This window comes from Carassius auratus, chromosome 29 (genome assembly GCF_003368295.1).
Source record: "Carassius auratus strain Wakin chromosome 29, ASM336829v1, whole genome shotgun sequence".
Lineage (NCBI taxonomy): Eukaryota > Metazoa > Chordata > Actinopteri > Cypriniformes > Cyprinidae > Carassius > Carassius auratus.
In genome coordinates, this window is record NC_039271.1 from 4,961,799 (window position 1) to 4,981,081 (window position 19,283).

The following is a 19,283-nucleotide window of genomic DNA, read 5'->3' on the forward strand; positions in this document are numbered from 1 at the left end:
CTTCCCTTTAAGAGCCAGTTATGCGTCACCTGACCAGGTCCACCGACTACCGATGAGGCACCGTAACCCGCATTACCAGAAAAACAAGCAAATAAAACATCCAAGATCTAAACAATATAGCACTGAAACGTGAAAATACTACTTGTCTACAAAGTAAACCCCCTTCCTTGAAAAGGCTTGAACGAGACACGTCATCATCACCATCATCATTCGACCGGACGGGAAGGACACACCGGCTGCGACCGAATATTACCGAGGCTCCGGGATCCCGAGCAGGTTTATAGTAAAGCGTTAATCAACGGAGCGTTTTTGCAACTCGTTTTTATGCGTTTATTTATTAACTTCATCATAAAAAGAACCAATTGTTTCTCGGTTAGATGGGGATTTTCATACATATGATAATCAAATGTGACGATTTAACGCATTAATTTGATTATTTATTTCCCACGAGAGACAGAAAATAGCTCGTCATAGGGCGTTACGTAATAGAGGCATTATCCAGGGTGCTGAAACCAACCCATGCTAGACGCCAACGAGGGATATATTTTTTTAAAGCATTCAATCGAACGTATATATTTTGTGCTTTTATACACGCAATTTCAGCCGCTAGAAAGCTAGAGAGCGACTTTGGATTCCGTTTCTCTTTTTTGTCGGCGAATATCATATGCATTCCGTCTGTCCTTCCCCCTGAAGTTGATTCTCGAGGTGGTTGTCGACTCTACCGGGAGAAAATGTCGGGACAGACTCTGACGGATCGCATCGCCGCGGCGCAGTACCAGCTCACCGGATCCGAGGTGGCTCGTGTCGTGTGCAAAGCCACGACGCACGAGGTGATGGCGCCCAAAAAGAAGCACCTGGATTGTAAGTGAGACATTTATTTAGACCGATCCTCATTCCTAAGAGCTGGCGCTGTCCAGTTCAGCACCACAGTCCATTGCCTTCAATAATCAAACTGTGTTTACCGTGCACTTAGCACAGGCCTCTTGCATTATGCATGCTTTGCACTAAGGGAGTATTTTATATATATATATATATATATATATATATATATATATATATATATATATATATATATATATATATATATATATTTTTTTTTTTTTTTTTTTTTTTTTTTTTTTTTTTGCTACCAGATGCAATACTGTAAATGGAAAACCTGCCATTTTAGGTAGTATTTGATAAAAGCAGCTTGTTTGAAGCTGACTGAAGGCAAATTGACAGCATACCCTGAAGTGTCTTTATGTGGGTGGCTTGTCTCAAACTGAGATGACAGAAGGAAATCAACTGCATTTAGACAGGACAGAAAGGCAATGAAGCATCTTCATGTCAGCCCCGAGCTCTGTGTCCTGCAGGAAAAGGCCTTCTGAATTATAAATCGATCAGCCAAAGCATGCATGTATTATTTACAAAGCCAAAGGTAAGGACACTGGTTTGCAAGTGAGGAATCAAAAGCCACGTGTTTGTGAATATCAGCAATCCATTCATCAGGGAATCAGACATGATGCCTAAGATGTTTCCTATATTTTCACAGCAGACTTCAAGCTCTTCTGAAATCCATAGATTCATAAATTTGCTTTGTCTCACCACAGTTTAGCACCTGTGAAAATTGCACAGAAATTCATTTTACTTTAACAGAGTCAGGTGTTTATCATAAGAAATGTGTTTGATGAGTTCCAGGCATTTGTCTGTTGAATTGGAAGGCATGAGGGGTATTGGTGAGGTTGTCATAGAAACTGAAGTAGATTATTGGGGAAGGGGGAGGAGTGAGTGACATCATGATGACATGCTATCAGTTTCCACAAAAGGGTCTTCATTCTAAGACAGACAGGCTGCATTTGCTTTAAGGAATAGTTTACCCAAAAATGAAAATCTCCTGATGTACTCACACAAGATATAGATGGGTTTGTTTCTTCATCAGAACAGATTTGGTGAAATTTAGCATTGTAGGCTATCACTTGCTCACCAGTGGATCCTATGAAAGTCCAAACAGTTGATAAAAACATCACGTTAATAATCCACAAGTAATCCACACCATTCCAGTCATCAACATCTTGAGAAGTGAAAAGCTGCATGTTTGTAAGAAAGTCAGTTTTCCACAATATTGCTTTCTTTGGAATATGTTCAGATGAAAGAACAAATTAATCTATATCTTGGATATAGCTGCATAGGAGTTTATTTATATGAGTACAATAATGCCTTGTTAGATACATTTTGTATATTATATTTGACAGGATTGATATTAATGATGTTGCATCATATACAGTAGAAATGAGACCCAAGAAGCCATGTAGTCATGTGCTACACTAATGTGGCCTAGCAGATGATTGTGCACGTGTGTGTGTGTGTATGTGTGTTTGCAATGTGTCTGTATTTACGCTGCCTGTAATCCGCTCACATGAAGCACGGCGTCTTGAGCAATTCCATAATCCCAATGAGCTGCACCTGCTCACATATTCACAACCTACATATGTGCATGGACAGCTGTTACATATTCTTCAAAATATTATGATGTCACATAGCTACATATTGCACTAGTGTTAATACACTGTATCTCAGTGTGTGTTTTAATCTGAACTATTCTTGGCTTCTTATCTCCACTGCTTGGGTGTTCTCTAGCCACTGACCAACATTTTGGCACTCTGAGCACAATATTATATGTTATATTTAAGACAAACTCTCTTGAGAAGCCAGTCAAGAAGATTTCAAGGTCAACCTGCACTCCAAATCAAACCAAAGAAAAAAATATTCATATTTTGCTTACAGAACCCTTTTTTACAACTATTTATGCACCATTTTTGTGCATTACTTTCAGTTAAACACATTTCCCACCACATTTCCAAATGCAAATAATAATGATGCACTATTTAAATGAGAAATACCTTTAATTCATGCTGATTTCAGTTTTAAAAATTCCACTTGAGAATAATAGGAATTAAGTACTTAGGGTACTTAGGCTTAGTAGTATTTAGGCACAGTACAATCTCAATGGTCCTAAAACAGGCTTAATTTCTTTATGCTAAAATTGTTTTTTATTTTTAAGAATAAAATGTAGCTAGAAACATGTTTTCATGTGTTTACCCATTTTTTCGGTTCTGTTTCTTTGGTCCCATTTGACCAGAAACTGGTATTGTGTAAGAATTGAATTTTACAGTTGTATTTTGTTTGTAGTTGATTTGAAAGGACTTTTTTTTAGATTTAGTGTCATAACCTTCACACTCCATATACAGTATGTTTTTAAACATTAGATTTCCACTGAATATGGCAAACCCGTTTTCATGACACACATTTGATTTCCTTTGATTTTGTTCCAAAAGCAAATACTGAATGACCTCAATCTCTCTGACTAAAACTTTATTATTTTCCTCATGCACTCCACTGCATGCAGTACGTTGCAATGTGCAAGAAAAATGCACAGTCATATTGTTGTTTATCTCTGTGGGACTGTTTCTGGCTTCCTTAATGCAATTGTGGATATTAATTTTCCCCTTGAGAATCTGTCTGGTGGTTTAATAATCATAAAGCTCTCAAAATTCTCATTCACATTGTAGTACATAGTGGTAAATGTGTGTTTTGTGTGTGTGTGTGTGTGTGTGTGCAGATCTGATCTCAGCCACCAACGAGACAAACGTGAACATCCCTCAGATGGCGGACACACTATTTGAAAGATCCGCTAATGCCAGCTGGGTTGTCGTGTTCAAAGCTCTAACCACGACCCACCACATCTGCATCTACGGCAATGAAGTGAGGCACTTCATTACTGTTTAATCTTCTCCTTTTAGTCAAACTTCACAGGTACTGAATACTAAAATACTGTGTCCCTTTATAAATCCCTGCAGAGATTCATCCAGTATTTGGCCTCGAGGACTTCCCTGTTCAATCTCAGCAACTTTATTGACAAAACAGGCTCCCATGGTGAGTTAGTACATTTGTGTGTGGTTAATAGAAAGACACATAAACTTCATTTCAGTTTGATTTAAAACAGTTAACCCAAAAATGAAAACTCACCCTCAGGCCAACCATGAGCTATTCCTTTAACATATTTAGGCAGTCGATACAGTAAATGGCTTTAAATTTAATCTCTGTATGTTTATTCCTGTTTTTCCTTTTCTGTCTCCAAGGCTATGACATGTCTACATTCATCAGACGATATGCGCGGTACTTGAACGAGAAGGCATATGCTTACCGTGCGATGGCCTTCGACTTCACTCGAGTTAAGAAGGGGTATGTCGATGCATTTCTAGGAATAGATGGACACATTGGCAACATTTAGACAGTAGTTACTCCAAATCATTAAATATAATGTCAGAGCTGTTAAACTTACAATACTCAAAGAGAATGTCAGCTCTAAGTTAGAGAGAATGAAAGGATGGTTTCTCAGGATTCACAAACTATAAGCAGTCAGTCTCATGTAGTGTGTGCGTCTGTGTGTGTGTGTGTGTGTGTGCGCGCTCTCAGAGCTGATGGTGTGATGAGGACTATGGCTCCTGACAAGCTTTTGAAGGCCATGCCTGCCCTTCAGACTCAAGTGGACACACTGCTGGAGTTTGACGTGAGTAGCTTCTCCCACAACATCTGGAACCTTCTGTGAAAATGGCCTTTTAACTGAGATTGAGCTTCATGATTATGGTTTCACCAGTGATTTTGTTCGTTCAGCGGTTTGTTGACTTGATTGTATTTATTTCAATGTGCTTTATTATTATTTGGCCAGGAACAGAAGGTCAAACCCAATTTTATCATACATATTCCTGTTTTAAATACTCTATTAGTCTTGTTCTCTGTCCTACTCAGGTTCATCCTAAAGATTTGAACAATGGCATCATAAATGCAGCGTTCCTGCTTCTCTTTAAGGATCTGATTAAGCTCTTCGCCTCCTACAATGACGGCATCATCAATTTATTAGGTATGTGATGATAATTTTATGATCTCAGTCTCTGTACGTCATTATTTCATTCAATAAACGTTTACTTTGAAACGAATGGTTCTGCTTTTAATTACACAGAGAAATATTTCAAAATGAAGAAGTCTGAGTGCAAGGATTCTCTGGAAATTTATAAGAAATTTCTGACCCGGGTGACCAAAATCGCAGAGTTCATGAAAATCGCAGAGGTACGGCCGGAAGCAGACAGTTTTTCAAGTCAAATATTTGTATAGAATATAAATTCACCATTATTACTGTGTTTCTGTTGCAGCAAGTAGGTGTGGATAAGAATGACATTCCCGACATCTCTTATGTAAGTCAGCCATGGCACATCTGTGCTTTCATATGTGCCATTTGTTGGTGTGTCACTAGCTCTTATTTAATATTGGAATAGGGACAAGTATTGATTTCTTGATGTCAATGGATTTTCAAACTTTATAGCATGGGAATAGCCTATACCAATCTTTTAAAATAATTAAGTAAAGCTGTTGTGAGTGTCAAAGAGCTTTCATCCATCCTAACCGAGAGTCGTTATTAAAACACCTTCCCGTGGGGATTCCCAGTGTTTGCACCCCGGCGTAGTTGCAGACCTGCCATATTCAGAAAATGAAGACTGTACCTTTAAAGACTGCTGTGACGAAGAGCCGGTAACCATGACGACTGATACGGGCTGCAGAATGCATCTCAGTGCATTGCTTTTACCTGCTTCCTTACTGGGGTAGTCACAAAACACTAGTTTTTAACATGTGCTGTTACTCATTTCTGTACTGACACTGGTGGATGAGGACACAAAAACTTGAAATGAATTAAGCTGCATAATGACAATATTGTTGCTTTTGAAGTTGTTTCATAAATGATGAACTTTGCAACATTCACACTGTTACTGAGCAGAACTGAATCAACACGGAACAGAATGAAGTTTAATAAAACGACACTACAGCTGAAATCAAAGAATTTGAAACAATCTTCATTGTATAAAGTGATGCTATGCAAGTGACTTTTTTGACTTAGCCTTTTGTTTAGAAGCTGAGAAAAGCAACGCACTGAAGTCCAGTTCTGTCCCACAGTTTGTGCTTTATTTGAGCTGATTTTGCGGTGCTGTGAGGAGTGCTTTGGGTGAAGACTTTCCCTGGGTTTTGATTTGGTCTTTCATTGTTTGAATTTGCTGTGGAGATACTGAAATTAAATATGCTCTGATGATTTTGCTACTGTCTTCACACTGCTTTAATTTTCTCTTGATTTGTGTGTGTGTTTTATTCTGCTGGTTTTAGGCTCCCACCAGTATTCTGGAATCTCTGGAGGCACATATGAACAGTCTAGAGGGAAAGAAAGGGTACAGGATCCCTGAAATCATTCTAAATCACTTCAAATGTCAGAGGGGAAATGCCTCTGTTCTTGTAAATCAAATGTTGCATGCTAGATGTGAGAGAGAAATAACCATAGCTTGTCTCTGTAGTTATTATACTGTCAATCCCTTTAAATAAGATATATAAAGCCTATAAATATCAATCCTAATTTATGTTCTTTTCCTCCTCCTGCAATGGTTTGTTCAGGGAAGGGTGAGTATGTTTTAAGTAATCTCAGACATTTTGATCAGCCATATTGTTAGTATATAAAATAATTTGTTCACTTCTAACACATTGTCTCTGCATGTGTCCTTCAGGTCACCCACAAAGGTAAACAGACAGATTTATGGGTTATGTCTTTTTTTTAGATTCTACAAACATATGTTCAATCTATTGCTCTGTGTTATGTTTTAGGGATCGCCCACCAATAATGTGTCTCCAACCTCCACTCCTGCCAAATCAGGCGCTGCTGTCCCCACTTTGGAGCCACCACGCACTGAGGCCGCACCTGTCACCGAAACTGCCACTGAGTGAGTGAGCCAAATAACCACACTTGACTTCCTGTCTGATGGAATGCTAATCAGAACAATAGATAATATCTGACCGGACACCTTTTGTATGTTTATAAAAGTGTTTGTCTGTCACAATGTAGTTCTCTGCTGGATTTGGACCCGTTGTCTTCCTCTGGTCCTTCTGAAGGAGGAGCATCAGCTGCTCCCACATGTTGGGGAGGTACAATCCACACACATAAACACTTTGCAGCTCAAACCAGCAATGTTATTGTAAATAAAAGACAGAACTATTGTAAAAATAAAAAGAATACATTTTGTTAACTGAAATAAATATATATTATATATATTATATATATTTATATATATATATATATATATATATATATATATATATATATATATATATATATATATATATATATATATATAATATTATTAATAAAATATATATACAGTATATAGTAGTCTCATATATATATATATATATATATATATATATATATATATATATATATAGTCAATAGACAACTTAAACTAAATAGAAAAAAATAATATTGCTTAACGTAAAATGAAATAAACCAAAATGTAAATTAAAATATATAAAACATATTTAGAAATAGTTTAGCAAACAAACACTAATTTGACATCATCAGTGACATCAGCTACAGCTACATAGAAGAGTTTGCATGACATTTGATTAAAGGTTATAATGAATTTGCAATACAGTGTGCACCAGTAAATCATTAAAGTAACTTTAACTTAATGTAAACTATTTATTTTCATATTGATCCACTACAAAACCAAACTTGCCACACAAACCAAAAATAATGTGAAAAACTGACCTGGGTAGAAGGACTTTAGCTCACAAACTTCCAAAATTAAAGTATGCTTTTCATTCCTCTTTGCAAATCCTTAATGAATGTCTTTTTTTCTGTCTGGCTGTCATGGGCTGCAATTACATCAGATCTGCTGGGCTCAGGTAAACGTTATTGCCCTATGATTTTATGTTTAATAAGTGTTTTCATGCAATTTGATGTATTAAATGTCTCATTCGCTTTATTAAACATTTTTTGTAGTTGTAACTGAAATTAGAGTATGACAGTCCTAAGTATGACAGAGCTAGTCTCCTAAAGCCCATTTAGCATCTCTGTGTCACTCCCTCAGTCTTTGCTCAGTAGAACATCTCTTTCTTTTTCTCTCTCTTTTGCTCTAACCATCTTCTTTGGTTACTTTCCTGGTCATTTGTTTATGTTGTGTTAATATTGGTCTTTTGGGGGCGTGGCTATGCAGAAATAGGCTCCCTTACTACAGAGACTGTCCTTCCTGACCCAACCCATGCTGTAGACTCCACCTCCTCAGCCACGCCCACCACCACAGCTGCTGAGGCAGCTGTTTCTTTGACTCCTCCTCTTTCCCCTGCCGGTGCTTCCTCCGGCTCAGCGGATCTCCTCGTAGGTCAATAGTGAGGTTTCTTCCTTTAAGAAGACTTTTCTGAGGGAAAAGGCTGTGCCACATTCTAAAAACAAAGAAAGAAAATAAAAGATTAGATAGAAATCACAGTTTGTGATTCATTCATAAAGTCTGTGGTCACCATTGCATCACCATTTGTGCCTGCGGTAGAGATCTAGAGCTTCTTATTTCTTTAAAGTTTTTATATATTCCATGCTACTTTCCACTTTTGCAGTTTTCATTTGACATGCAATTGCCATCAATGCATCACAAGATGCATGCGTATTAAAATGAAATAAATGAATTGTAATCATTTGATTATTCTAATGTATACAGTAAGATTAATCAGGTTTTAATTTACAGTTCAGTTTCAGTTTAGTGCTTTATTAATCCCCATGGGGAAATTAATTCAGACTGTCACAGTACTTCAAATGTATGGCTTAAATACTCATAATACATAAAATATATAAAGTAGAAAGGGGAATAAAAAAACTCATTTTTGGTTTCCGTCAGCATGGGACATCAGTTAAAGTTAATAAACAGATATTTTGTGAAAATTTTAGGTGGGTAATGCAGATTTCTAGAATCTTCGCAATTTAATAATTATTTAATTCAAATTTAAACTGGTAAGATCAAGTCTTATTCTGCATTCTTATGGTTGAATATCCTGGAAATATGTCACATTATGAAAGTAAAATCAACATTTGTCATATATATACAGTGGGTATAGAAAATAATACCCCCCCCCCCTTTTAAATTAATTTTGTTGCTTTTCATCTTAAAACGAAGATGGACATTTTTTTTTTTTTTTTAGCTGTATTTACTCAGAGAAACTTATTAATTAAAAGTGTGCAAGACTTGAGCTGTTTTCCAATCCAGGAGCTGCATCCACCTGTCCAAATATGTTCACCTTGGTCCTTTTGGGTACATAATTAAAAGTATAAACTACCTATAAAACCACATCTTAGTAAGGTCAACATTTCAAACAATGTTTTTAACATTTGTTACATTAGATAATCAAGTAAGTTGAAACTCAATACTTAAGTGTAGTTCTCGAAAAAATTCATTGTGTGCTGTGCATCCCCAGCACAGTACACAATGAATCTTGGGATAGTCTGAGCTGCCAAAGATCCATTTGTTATATCTTTCATGGACCCGGAAACGGAAGAATGCATTTCAAGGCCGGGTTTATAGGAGATTACTAAATGTGACAGTCTTTGTCACAGTGCTATGATGCATTCACTCTTGGAATGCAGCCTTTGAAGGATGCAGCCCCTGAATTGGGATACAGCTATAGTTTATGTATTTTAACTGCAAAACCTCCTTTCATTTGAACTCTGCATGTCACTGAATGTGTCGTTTTCTTTCTCCTTCTCTTTGCAATCTACTCTCTATTTCCTCTTCCTCCTTTTTTTGTTGCTATTATACAACAACCCTTCGGCCCTCGTGTGCGCTTCTCCAGATATGTTTGCGGCCCCTGCGGCTGAAACAGCTGCTGCTGCTGAGGGTGGTGCATCAGCAACCACCCCCACTCCTGCTGCTGACAGCACTGCGCCAACCGGTGGGTGACAACAGTTCACATGCATATGTGTGTGTATGAGAATGTCGGCACATATCGGGTGAAAGAGTGTGTGTTTGCTTTTGAGTGTGTCATTTACCGATTTGAAGAACCTCACAGATCCTCTCCTACAGTCTCCGCTCCTAATGAAGCCTCCTCTGGTCACTGTAGAGATTTCTGTATTGGCATCGGTGTTGCCATGGACACTGCTTTCTATGTTGCTAGGGCGATAGTCTTTGAACACTGGAGTTACTGGAGTTCTGTTCTCCACGGAGCACAAGCAGATGTTGAGCGCAAAACTCATCATATCTAATAAAACCGTCTCCAACTTCCACTTTCTTTCTCATTCTTCCTTCTCTGAAGTTTCATCCTCAGGGTGATTTATATAAATGCAGTCTTTCAGGCTGGGAAGATGTTTTTAAATGTTGATCCTCTCCTCCCAGTAGATCCCTTCACTCCAGCGGCTGGTACAGCTGATCAGTCCCTTCAGCTGGACCTGTTCTCCATGCAGCCAGTAGATGACAGTAACTCTCTCTTTAGCTCAGTGGCATCCACTTCTGTCCAGGCGTCTGTCTCCACCACCAGCAGCACTGTAGACCCCACTGCTTCCTCAGCCCCGACGATAGACCTGTTTGCTGGTAAACCCCCTTAGGCCAGAGATTAAGTAAAACCCACTTCTTAAAATCTGGATTGGAAATCTTTTCCATTCCTATTTTTTTTCAGTGACTGCTTTAAAGGGAAAGATTACTCATGAGTTACATTATGACCCCCTCCCCATGTTCCAAACTTGTATTACTTTTTTTTATGGAATGTAAAAGAAAGATATTGGAAGAAGATGAAGATGATTTGACTATCCACAATTTTGGTACCCATAGTATACACAAAAATGGAAATCAATGGGAACAGGTTTGGTTACCTCCATTCTTCAGAATGTATTCTTTTGTGTTCGGCAGGATTCAGAAATGCATACAGGTTTGGAACGACATGAAGTTGAGTAAATGATGACAGACTTTTCATTTTGGGAGGACTATCCCTTCAAAACAGTTTGATTGACAAATTTAGCTTTTAAGAAAGATATTTGTGCCAGACAGAGTATGAATTCATATGTGGTTAGCCATTGTATTGGAACTTTAAAGTGGAAGTGAAGCAGTCAGTCAAGTTTACATTATGTAGTAAAGTGATTTGCATGTTAATAATAAAAAAAAAGATATATATATATATATATATATATATATATATATATATATATATATATATATATAACAAACCAATTTTTTAAGAAAAAAGGATGTTTTGTTATAGATTTTGGAGCAAGGGTGCCGCCATCTTGCAGTACCGTAGTGTGTGACATCACAGGGTTGGTTTGCTATGTTGACCAGTGAACTAATGCAAACATTTCTTAATTTTTTTCAAACACACAAATGTTTTTGGTTTCACCATAATTTGTAGGAATGCTCAACATCAAACTGTCTTCATCACTAAGCTTTGATCGTGGTTTGATCCAAAACATTGTGCAGAACAACAGAACAGTAGTGGTATTAAACATATTTCAGGTTCACCAGTGTATTCACCTGCTGTTAACAGGACACCATATCTAATCCCCTATCTGAACGATCGAGCTAATGCTTCCTCAAGAAAGTTTATAATTCTCACATTTGAAGTCTTGTCAGTTTAAACATTAAAGTGTTTTAAGCCATTTAAGTGCAAGACAGCGCGAAAGAGATTTCAATGCAGTACTGTTTTAGATTATGTGTGCACAAATGCTCATAAAAAGCCCCAGCTCGGAAAGCATGCGAGTAGCAAATTGAGTTCTTTCGCCTCTTCATGAGCAAATGCACACAAATTATGTCGGACTGACTGTCCTGACGAGTATCCAAGTAAACACGTGTTGTTTCTGACCCGCTCTTCACCCCAAACATGCGGGTTCATGACTTCTCTCACTTATTAGGCACTCAACAGTCCTTTAAAGTTCATCAAGCAAAGCAACTCTGTGATGATGTCACAAGCTGTGGTTTCTTTAAAATGATTATATTAATGCTTTTTTTTATTTTTTATAAATCATTTTATGAAATAATGTAAACTTGACAGAATGATTCTCAATACTGTATCTAAAAAAAATAGGTGTAGTTTATTTACATATTTTGTTTTTTTATGTTGATTGGTTTGATTGGGTTTCTGTTATATATTAATATGTTTGTGTTTGTTATTGTTATTTTATGTTTATGTTATTTTAATGTCTTGTTTTTAGATTTTTTTGATCCCATGCCAGATTCATCTGTTCCCAAAATAGACCCAAACCCCAGTCTAGACCAGTTTTCAGCAGGTACGCGCTACAGTAAATCCATTAACTCATCCCCTGCCTCACTTGTACTTTGTTTTTTTCCTTATTCTGTCCTTGACTGCTCAAGGTGAGCCAAATATGCTTCTCTCCCGGGGCAGCCGAAGGAACTGAGCATCCGACAAACTGATTTCTCTCAGTCCCTTAGACCTTCATTCACTTCTTAATCATTCCTAATTGCTCCAGCTATGTTTCTTTTGAAACATCTCCAAGACCCATTAGTTACATTATCCTCACTTAGAAACCTTTCTATTTTCGCTTCTACCCTTGGACTTTATCTCATGAACCTGTCTTCATCTATGACTTAAACAGGTTCTGTTGACCTAAAACTAATGCATTTATGGGTCCCGATTAACATAGTTGCATAACGTTACTCTTCAAATAATGGATGTTAAGCAAGCAGGACTTTAGGGTGTCAACTAAACCCGTTCCTGTGCTTCAGATGTGTTTCATCCTCCTGCTGCTTCTCTGTCGGCCCCTGTGATCTGGCCAGACAGCGGCGCAAATCTGGACCTGTTTGGTGGTTGGTATCTACCCAGTTTGCATGCTGGGGGTTTGATTTGCATGTCTTGCTCAGAGGGTTGCTGTGGATTCTGTTAAAGCTGATGGTTGATGGACCAGGCAGTGGTTGTGAGAGATTTCCTGAGCTGATAGTAGTACAAAAGGCTCCAATGAGGTGTATGTGTGCGCTTTGGTGTGAGGTTGTTTCTTTGGCTTTTATTTATGTGTGATAACACTCTCTCTCTGTCTCTTGCTCTTGAGTTGTTTCTCAGTGTAATGGCTTTGGCTCACTCTAACCTTTTTTACCCTCACGCTGCGTGGATGGATCAGAATCTGCGGGCGCTGGAGAGGCCAAACCAGCAGCAGCTGCAGGAGGAGATCTGATGTCAGGTACGTCACCCAAAGCCCTCGTGACGTCTTATGTTTGTCCTTTTCATTGCACTTTCAGAACAAAAGGTGCACATGGGCAGTACCCTAAGGTACATCTTTGTATCTTACTTACTTACCCCCGATTTGTAACCTTAAAGGTACATATTGAAAGGTTTGCTACCTTTTTTCTGAAAGTGTGCAGCCAAATTTTTGTCTGGTGTTCAAAACAGACATGGATACAAGCATCATAGTCTACATTTTCATCACTAGCATGGAAAATGTAGCACATATACGTACCCTTAGAAAAAAAAACAACTAAAAATCACAAATGAGATCTCAGTAGTTTCTCATTGAAAGCTGTGAGATTAGATGGAGAACAAATGGAGACTTGTGCTTAAAGTCAGCAAGTAACAGAAATTCTGTTATAGATCTTAGTATGAACAGTTTGTTCAAAAAACGTTTAGAACTTGTAATGTTTAATCAAAACGTCCAACCAAATAGGACATTCTTTTTTCTGGTGATGTCCAATCATAAAGTCTGCTTTAGCTCCACCCCCTACAAGATCACACTCATTTGCCCCACCCACAACTTAACATCCAATCAACAACCGATGAAAAGAAAGTCCCGCCCTACTTTTTTCAGATAATCCACTGCATCACAATGTACATCACATTTTGGAAGAACAGTTCTGTCACTACTTCCATTACAATGCAACATAATTTCCTTGTTATGCAGTTTTTGTTCTCTTGCAGAGTTTCAGAAGAGATATCAATCTCTGCTCAGATTTGCCAAGATACTAAAGTCTCCAGTATATTTATGATATTCACATTTATTAGTACATGACTGAGAACTCAAATCTTTTTATTATTTTTTTAAATAAACATTTCTACTGGGTACATGTTATTTTAATAAAGCAGAGACGTGTTTAATGTGATGTTTAGTGAAGTGTGCGTGTGCAATTGTGGCATTTTGAGTCTAGACATGTTACATCTCAGTTGTGTTGTGGTGATTTTGACTTGTAAAGATGAGATCAGTTGTATTTCCATCTGTTTCTCTCATGCATGGGGTTTACGTTCATCTCTGCTCTACACGGACTCAGAAAGTCTTCTTCCCAATGCTTTGCTGCTTAATTCTGCTCTTTTCTCTCATTCACTCTCACTCTTTTGTGCTCATCTGATCTGTTTCTTCTGTTCGACAACACTCTTTTCTTGATTGTATTCTTCCATTTCTCCTTCCAATGTTTTAAATATCCTCTCTTTATCATTTTTTCTTCATTTTTCCTCTCTATTTCCCTTCATCTGGCTCTTGGGTCATTGCTTGCTTCCTCCTGTGGTACTGGTGAGTTTTGGTGCTCCTACACCAGCTGCAATCCCACAGTGCATTGCTGCATTGCAGAATAGGGCTTCATGAATTCAACTGAAAGATTGCTAGACAAGCTTGAAAGGATTTGAAGATGGGTGGATGAATGAATGAACGTTTAAATGCTTTGCAAAAGATCTCTAGTGTGAGCTTCTGAGTGACAACATGAAGAAATTAATGGTAGAAATGAATATTGTTAAATCAGTTCTCAATAAAAGCTTGTGTAGGCTATTTTAGGCTTGTTTCACAAAGTATGCAAAGAATAAATATTTACGCTGTGTTCCAATTCACCTACTACTTAGCCCTAAAAGTATTAATCTTTTTGTGAAAAAAAAGTACATACCTTAGATTATATTATGTAAGCTTTGGGACATACCTGTACTACTTCGTCATAATTACATCTTTAACGGACCAATATGTTGCTTAGTCAAATGCATTCAAATATTCACGTTTCGTTTATTTTTATTTCCTTCTGTATGCGAGAGAAATAAAGAGGCCCATTGATCGGCTAGTCGTGTCTTTCATCCCGAGAACTCTCCTCATGTGTTTGCATGATGCTTTTAAATGTTAATGACAAAACAAATGTTTTTGAAAGTTCACAATGCATATAATATAACACAGATAACATACGGATAACTATTTTTTCATCAGGTTAGATATTGGTTATTTATCCAGTCTCTTTCTCTTTGTGTCCATCGGTCTCGCATATCTGCCATGTTTGTAAGTTTTTAAGCTTTCTTTTATTCATTTTTGTTGTTCTTACCGAATCCTCTTTCAACACGCAATGGGTTGTGGGCAATATTTAACGTTAGAGTGTGCATGGATCTCTACTTTAAATTTCCGAAAAAAACTAAACCATCCAGGTACCTCACATTTCAGCATGCTATGATTTGGGGCATACTCATTCTAATACTATTTAGGAAAGCTAGTACGTGAATTGGGATGCAGCATTTTTTTTTTGGTGTTTTTTTTTCTGTCATGAGTTGATGCGAGTGTACTGTAGTTGATGATAGCACTCAGCTCCCTCTCTCCCTGCTCTCATTTTAAAGATTTTTCTTGTACTTGTTGCAGTAGAGGTAGGGTGATTTTAATATTGCCTAAAACATCCTGCGCACTGATCAAAAAAGACACCAAAGTAGGTGCGAGAGCAATTCGAAAGCATAATGAGCCGTGTGCTCTGCTCTCTGTAGCTCTCATGAATGTCACTCAACAATCGATCTGCACAGTGTAAGCAGCCAAAACCTGAATATTTTAGGCAATATTAAAATCCTGGATGGGACATGTCCCGTATAAACAGCACATATGGCCACCCTACATTGAGAAGTACAATGTAAAAGGGTTGTGTAACTCCCATTTTGTTACTATTACTCAAAATCAAGCTCACAATGTTTTTCTTACTCTTTGCTTCCCCTTAAAGCTTTCGATGGATTGGGTGACATGCTAATGCCATCTATGACTCCACAAGCAGCAGGGGCCACCTCACCAGTCAAACCCATGGGAGGAGACCTGGACTCAGCTATGGCCAACATGGCCAGCAGTACGTTCCCATCCACTTTTGATATGGTGTACTTTAAAATCATACAGTGTAATTATTAAATGTTACTTATGTGCATGTATGGTTTCACGAAGAACCTCTTTATAGTGGAAAAAGGTTCTTTTAGATTATTTAAAATGTTCTTCACACTAAGACAAATAAAAGTTATTTGTTGTACCCTAAATGGTAAATCTTTATGGCAAAAGAAAAAAAACCTTTTGGAACCTTTAGTTTATAGAGTACAGCAAAAATAGTTATTTTAAAGATTAAGGTTCCATTAAGAATATTTAATATCCATGGAATCTTTTAATTCCACAAAAGTTTTTTATAGTGGTTAAAGGTTCTTAGAAGTTCTTCACACTTGGAAAAAATATTATAAGTGTACGACTAATTCATCATTGTAAAAATCTAAAAATATATGTTTCTGTGTCTGTTGCCTGCAGATTTGACAGTGGGGAACCAGAAACCGTAAGCTACCGTAACTTCCTCCTCTACATTTCACTATATTATCTTGTCCTCTTAAAATAAATATTTGTGTATTTGTCCCTCCTCTCTTTCTGTTTTTTAACTCTCAGGGGTGAAGCAGCTGGAGGGGCGAACTGGCAAGCGCAGGTACCCACCCCTAGCTGGGGCTTTGCCATGGTAAATGCTGTGGTGTTCTGTAGATGTGGAGCATGGCTTTGAGCAGCATGGCGTGGAGCCTTTCACAAGCTTGCTCTCCACCCCGCCTCTCTCTTGGCTCCTATCAGCTGAATGAAAAGGACTAAAGAGGCGGAGCTTTCTGATAAGGGTTGATGTATTGAAAAATCAACTGTACATTTCTCAACTTCTTATTATAAATTGCACTGGTGTTCTGAAAGTTAGATAATTGCTTATTTACAAAAGTATTTTTCAAACTTTGAATTCAAAATCTTAATCTTACATTCAATTGTATTTGTGTGCAATGTGAACAAAGCTAAAGATTAGCTTAATAACAAGACTTAAGTCTTGATTAAGAGCTTCAAATATGTTTGGCTGGATAGCCGCTTTCTTTTTTTTTCTATTATACTATTAAACATACATACATGCATGAACATCCATCAACATTCAAACTCACACTTACATCAAACTGCTAAGCACCATCCATCCCAGTGTGTGCAGATTCCCTTCAGTGTGTCTGTGTGTCGTAAGTTCAGGTGTTGTCCTGTTCTGTGTAGTTTGGAGCTAACCTTTCCCCCCATCCCTCCCACCCACTTAGACGTCCCCTCTCAGGGTCTGTCCTGTCATGGGATCCCCATCACCGTTTGGCATGGTAAGAGTGTGTGTTTATGTGCGTGTATGTGTGTGTGTGTGCGTGTGTGTGTGTGTGTGTGTGCAGGTGTATGTGTCTCTTACTGTGTCTCTCTGTGTCTCACAGCCTGGCGCAGGAGCTGCTCCCATGATGCCTGGCTCACCGATGATGGCCACACAGCAACCAATGATGAGGCCACAGTTTCCCGCAGGAGGAGCCCCTGGACAACCGGTATTTTAGACAAGCATGCAGTTCAATTTACTGATATAGTTATTTAGTGTGTAAATACACACATACTTAATTATCGCTCCCTGCATGTGTGTGTTTCCTGCTCAGATGTCTCCAGGAATGGCCCAGAGTCCCAGGAAGCCTCCCCCTTCTAAAGACCCTCTCGCTGACCTCAGTATGAAAGACTTCATGTAAATGAACAGCTGGTGTAAGTTTCACTACAGCTAAAGCAGATACACCACAGTACACACAATGAGGCACATCTGAAATAATGTTCTGCATCTGATGCTCATGCAATATTAAGAATGTAGTTGAAAATAGCCTGCTTTTAGAAACAAAACATTTACATGAGGCTGTATACTATATATATATATATATATATATATATATATATATATATATATATTAGATTCTTTGTTTTTCTTGTCATTTCTTTATAATTGTGCAATTTACTAACAGTTTCTGATATTTTTTCCCCCAGTGTATAATACTAAAACCCATTTCTTTTTTCTCTATTGCAGTTGTCACACTTATTGTGCAGAGCTGATGAATCAAACATGTGTATTCTTTCTTCCATTCATCACAATGAGGACCTCAGTCCCTCCTTTTCTCTCTCTCTCTCTCTTTCCCTTCCCTGTCTGTTGTTGTAGCACAAACCGTGAACGTGAATAAGTACATGTGTGTATGTGTGTTTGTATTTCAATGTTCTCAATTACTTCAGATCTATATATATATATAAAAAAAAGAAACATGAGGAGAATGGCAGATGCATTCTTGAATGTGCATCTGCATGTCTCTTAAGGATAGATGTGCATTCATTTTTCCCGGGCTCGCTTTCCTTGGGAAATCAAATCAAAAGTGTGACGTTTTCTGTGGAAAATGTTTTTTTGCTGTGGTGAATATAACTGGGCCGGTCTGTGTCATCATCAGTGGAGTATTAGTCATTTTTGGACCATGGAATAAGTTCTGTGGGAACAATATCAGCATATTATGAGTTAAGATAGTGTCTCACGCACATTGTTTTTATCAATGCCCTGATTTTATTCTTTTTTGTATCTATCGATTTTGAGTCACATGCAACATGTGACTATTTTATGAAAATACATATGCATTTTAAAGTATTTTAAAAGACAGATTGTTTTGAATATCCTTAGTCTTTATTTTGAGATAATAAAAAAAAGGTTGAATATATTTTAGTTATGTCAGAAGTTTACTTTGCACACTATATGGCTAGTTAGTAATTCCATTTGTACAAATGTCTGTGTACATCACAAGGCACTGAGCTGATGTTAGTATGTACAATATAATATCGCAGCATGTAATTCCTCTGTTGAGCAATGGGGATGCCATTGAGCCAGATCAGATTCTATCAGCAGCAAATTCACCAACATCTTAATCATCAAATCAGTCTTAAAAGAATAGTTCAACCTAAAATGTAAATTTGCTTTAAATGTACTCACCCTCATCCAAGATGTAGATTAGTTTTTTTCCTTCTTTAGAACAAAAATGTAGCATTACATCACTTGTTCACCAATGGATCCACTGCATTGAATGGGTGCCGTCAGAATGAGAGTCCAAACAGTTGTTGAAAACATCACAATATTCAACAAATAATCTGCACTGATCCAGTTCATCAGTTAGCATGAAAGAAAAAAACATGTTTGTTAGGAACAAATCCATCAAGACAGTTTTAACTTTAAAATGTTGCTTTGTATGTTAATATTAAATTGCTGTCTCCAGTGAAAGCCTTGTTTGAACTCTCATTCTGACGGCACCCATTCACTGCAAAGGATACATTGGTTAGTAAATGATGTAATGTTGAATTTCACTAAATCTGTCCTGATGAAGAAACAAACTCGTGGACATATTGGATGTCCTGAGGGTGAGTGAGCAAATGTAAT

General features: G+C 37.6%; 2 protein-coding genes across 5 annotated transcripts in view; both read left to right on the plus strand.

Annotated features, from left to right (window-relative positions):
- LOC113048471 (B-cell receptor CD22-like) overlaps positions 1–19,283 on the plus strand; it is a 1,131,192-nt gene that overhangs the window by 655,516 nt on the left and 456,393 nt on the right. The window lies entirely within an intron of this gene.
- On the plus strand, positions 26–18,402 carry LOC113048505 (clathrin coat assembly protein AP180-like). 2 transcript variants are annotated; one of them, XM_026210362.1, is made up of 22 exons: positions 26–861; positions 3,599–3,741; positions 3,837–3,912; positions 4,119–4,221; positions 4,456–4,549; positions 4,789–4,900; positions 5,000–5,106; positions 5,190–5,231; positions 6,190–6,251; positions 6,472–6,477; positions 6,582–6,594; positions 6,679–6,794; positions 6,917–6,996; positions 7,741–7,755; positions 9,688–9,786; positions 12,953–13,012; positions 15,768–15,887; positions 16,328–16,352; positions 16,460–16,496; positions 17,281–17,385; positions 17,491–17,590; positions 17,904–18,402. In XM_026210362.1, the coding sequence occupies exons 1-21, from the start codon at positions 732–734 to the stop codon at positions 17,575–17,577; spliced, it is 1,632 nt and encodes a 543-aa protein (XP_026066147.1). In that variant the 5' UTR covers positions 26–731; the 3' UTR covers positions 17,578–17,590; positions 17,904–18,402. The 2 variants fall into 2 exon arrangements, with proteins under 2 accessions (XP_026066147.1, XP_026066148.1); XM_026210363.1 differs by having other exon boundaries at positions 15,819–15,887.

Coding starts and splice junctions, on each gene's coding strand:
- LOC113048505 (XM_026210362.1), top strand. CDS start 732: ATGTCGGGACAGACTCTGACGGATCGCATCGCCGCGGCGCAGTACCAG. Junction 4,901..4,999: donor CGGCATCATCAATTTATTAG/GTATGTGATGAT, acceptor TTAATTACACAG/AGAAATATTTCAAAATGAAG. Junction 16,353..16,459: donor ACAGTGGGGAACCAGAAACC/GTAAGCTACCGT, acceptor TTTAACTCTCAG/GGGTGAAGCAGCTGGAGGGG.